The sequence below is a fragment of the Pseudozyma flocculosa genome, assembly GCF_000417875.1.
Source record: "Pseudozyma flocculosa PF-1 unplaced genomic scaffold scaffold00020, whole genome shotgun sequence".
In the NCBI taxonomy this organism is placed as follows: domain Eukaryota; kingdom Fungi; phylum Basidiomycota; class Ustilaginomycetes; order Ustilaginales; family Ustilaginaceae; genus Pseudozyma; species Pseudozyma flocculosa.
The window spans coordinates 2,984-6,829 of record NW_006920888.1 but is presented as its reverse complement, the minus strand read 5'-3'; the positions used below and the strand labels follow the sequence as shown (position 1 = coordinate 6,829).

Genomic DNA, 3,846 nt, shown 5'->3' with positions numbered 1-3,846 from the left:
CCTCGGGTCGCAACGCCCCGCTCGCCGGAGGCTCGTCGCAGCAGGGCGGCGGCGGCGGCGCGGGCGGCGCCGACGAGGAGGTGCCCGACCTCAGCGTGCTCAACGACGTGGCCCAGTGGCTGCGCCACCTGCGCCTGCACAAGTATACCCCCAACTTTGAGAAGTCGTCGTGGCGCGAGATGGTCGTCATGAGCGACAAGGACCTCGAGGACAAAGGCGTCGCCGCGCTCGGCGCGCGCCGCAAGATGCTCAAGACGTTTGAGGCCACCAGGCAAAAGTACGGCATCACCATGCCCGGCGAGGATGCCAGCGGCGGCGACGACAACAAGGCCGCCGCCGAGGGCGCCGCCGAGACCAAAAACGACGACGGCGCCGCCGCAGCGGCCGAGTCGGGCGAGGCCCAGCAGAAAAAGGACTGAGAGTCTGTCGTCCGCGCGAGTCGACGCTGTCGTCATTCTTGCGCTGGACCGAGACGCACCCTCGTCGCCGTCGTCGCCGTCACCGCCTGCACCGCCTGCACCAGCCACGTCGGTCCCGGACGGCCTTGCTCTCCGAGTCCGTAGCCGCCAACGCCCGCTGCTCGATGCTCGGGGCACCGCAGCGCCGCTCTCCCGCGCGCAGCCACGTCCTCCCTCGTCCCACCGTCGCGGCAGTCGACGTCACCACGACCCGTCTCCTCCCTTCGTCCACGCCTCGTCCCCGTGTCTTATTCCGATACACGCCCGCCGCCCACCCGGCCCCGCCCCGCTCCGATCCGTACGCAAAAGCCCGTCTCGGCCGCATCCCGCGCACCCCTCTCTGTCTGTCTGTCTAGTCTGTTGTAGTCGGCCCGCGTCTCTATTGCCTAGCTAGCGAAACACGGTCATACATGTTTAGCGTCCAATCCGAGCTGCGGCAGCACGGCGTGTGCCTGCGAGCCTCGAGAGTCGGGCAAGCTGGCTCGGAAGTCGAAGAAGCAAAGGGTACAAGAGCCTCCCTCGCTGGCAGGCTGCCAGGCAGGCATATGTCCTGCCTGGTGAGAAGATGTCCTCTCTGACGCTCTCTGCGTCAGTCACACTGACTCCGTTTGCCTATGGGGCGGGCCAAGCAAAAGAAGGAAGCAGGTCCAAACAAGCAGATAAAGATGGCAAAAATACAAAGGGAATTGTATCAACCCAGAATCGGACCCTAGCCCTCACGACGGCAATCAGACACATCTTGACGGGGGAGAAGGGGGCAAGAACCACCCAGGTTAAATGCGGGCAGATCATGACAGGGGCTGTTGTTACCTCATCAACCATGTTGGCACTGACCTGGCTCCAACCCTAACCCTAGCCCTAACCCTTAGGGTTAGGGTTCCATCTACGAGGCAAAATGTGGATTGGGACGCGTCGGCCGTCTGGTGGACCCTGGCTGGACCCTGACGGGCGGGCCAGCCGGCTGGGAAGCTGGACGGCTACAAAATCCGAAAAATCACGAATACAAAATTAGACTTTTAGCCGAGCTACTGGACCCTGACGATACAAATTGCAGCGCAGGCGACTACGGCCAGGAAGATGGTCCCATTTTCAGGAAGATGGACGAACTCAACCAGGATGATGGTCCCATTTTCAGGAAGATGGACGAACTCAACCAGGATGATGGACCCGTACAAGCCAGAATGATGGACCCATACAGCCAGGAAGATGGACTCATACAGCAAAAGAATATAGAAGATGGACGGCCACAATCAGGAAGATGGACGAACACAACAAAGAAGATTGATGACTACAATCGGGAAGATGGTCGACCACAAACAGGTACAACGCGCTGCCACAGCGAGGAAGATGGCCGACTTCGGTCGCAACAATGGATGACTACAGCCTGGAAGATGGGCGACCACAAAATGCCCAACACGGCTCTCCAAATTGGGCATCAGAGCACGTGCGCTTAACCTGTCAGCAGTGACCGTGTCGGGACAACACACCTCACCCGATCGTCCATTTCGCATCGGGTTTGCCCCCCACACTTCTTTTCGGGACCCGGCCATGCAAAAAATGGACGCCGCGTCTCAACCAAACACCATCACGCTCCTCAGCATCGTCCCACCTTTCCCTCCTGGCGTCCCTCGTGAATAAATGCCCTTTCCCGTCGGAAAGGATCGGAAAGATCGGAAGGATCGGAAGCATCCTCCGATCCCCCCGCCCACCCATCATATATAATCCAACTTGCCTCGGTCACAATTGGGAAGAACGCTCCTAGCAACCCACCCCTGTCTGTCCCAACCGTCGAAAGACATGGTCTCAATCCGCCACAAAACATCAGTATGAAACTACTAAGGAAAACGATCGGACAGGGTCGGAAGATCTTTCCGAACAAATTGTCATAGATTTGCAAGAGCACGCTGATGTTGTACCATGCTTCAGTAGCCTTGATTCTTGCGCTTGACCACTTGTCAAACTGGCAGCCAGGAAGAGTGGACGTTGATGGGAAGCAAGTCGCTATCTCGGCATGGACCTCGGCAAGATTGACGGCGCTCTTCTGGGCAGAAAAAGTTGGATTTGGTGCCGTCAACCTGGCAGCCAGAAGATCGGAAGCCGGCCCCAGAGACGGTGGGCAAAATTGACGGCGCTGTTTTGGGCAGGAAAAGTTGGATTTGGCGCCGTCAACCTGGCAGCCAGAAGATCGGAAGCCGGCCCCAGAGACGGTGGGCAAAATTGACGGCGCTGTTTTGGGCAGGAAATGTTGGATTTGGCGCCGTCAGCCAGGCGGCTAGAAGATCGGAAGTTGGCACCACCAGAAAAGCTGGCCCGGCCGAAAGAAAGGGCCTGATTGACGGTCCTCCTTCAACGTCAAGCCCCATTAGTCTGGCGGCCTTAAGGATCAGAAGTTTGCGCTGGGAAGACTTGTCTGACAAGGCAACAAGTCCGAAAGAGGCTTTTGGGCTGAATTGTTTGGCCAGGGTCGGAAGATTTCTCCGATCGGCGCCGACCCTTGCAAAATGGACTGCGGTGATCTAGGCTGCCTTGGTACAGGAAGCAAAAGGGAGAGCGGCGCTGCCTGCTTCCCTTCCGGGGGCCTCTTTCACGCTTTGCAAATGCGCACACGATGACTCGTGCGAGTGTCCCCCTGGGAGTCGTAACCATACTAATTGGCGATCCGCGCTACAGGATTCGAACCTACGCGGTCTCACGCGTCTCAGCGCAAGGGACCCTACTCCCGCCACAAAGGCAGGCTATCAATAACCTTGACGAGCCACCGCTGCGCCAAAAGCGTCACTAGGAGGCTAGGTCAGTGCATCAGTGCGTACATAAAGGAATTGTTTGCCGCAAACCTCGGGAGTCGGCCACGGAGTAAAGACCCATAAAAAGTCAAAAACAGCGCCATCAATCCCTTGCAACGGGTCAGTTGGCACCAACATTGACGGCGCTCCTTTGGCCAAAAAAGGTCCAGACCAACGCCGTCATGTTGGCAGGCAGACCATGTGACGGTCAGTGCAAAACCTGACGGCGCTCTTTTTGCAGGAAATGGCCCAGACCAGCGCCGTCATTTTGGCAGGCAGACAGCACAACGATCAGTCCAAAACCTGACGGCGCTCTTTTCGCGGGAAATGGCTGTAAACAGCGCCGTCAAAGTTGGAGGCACCCAGTCAATCCTCCCTGAACGGCACCCCAGTGACTTTTGGCAGGGCATGGAGGCAGGGCGGCGGGGGGGGGGCCTCCTGGTCGGATGACTTCTCCGATCTTTCCGATCCTGTCCGATCAAAACACCCCGCTCCCATGCCTAGTACCGCCTCTGACGACTTGCCAGGAGAATGGCCACCACTCCGTGCCCTGTCTGCGGTTTTGCCATTGCAGTAAGCAACATCGTTACACGCATTCGAAAGCG

General features: G+C 58.3%; 1 protein-coding gene across 1 annotated transcript in view; it reads left to right on the top strand.

The window, feature by feature from the left end:
- The window catches only part of PFL1_05451 (uncharacterized protein), a gene marked incomplete at both ends in the record, with an annotated part of 2,277 nt that extends 1,858 nt beyond the window's left edge, over window positions 1-419 (top strand). Inside the window, one exon of the mRNA XM_007882988.1 lies at window positions 31-419. Coding sequence (XP_007881179.1) covers window positions 31-419 — 389 coding nt within the window. The remainder of the gene's footprint in view (window positions 1-30) is intronic.
- Window positions 420-3,846: the final 3,427 nt, after the last annotated feature.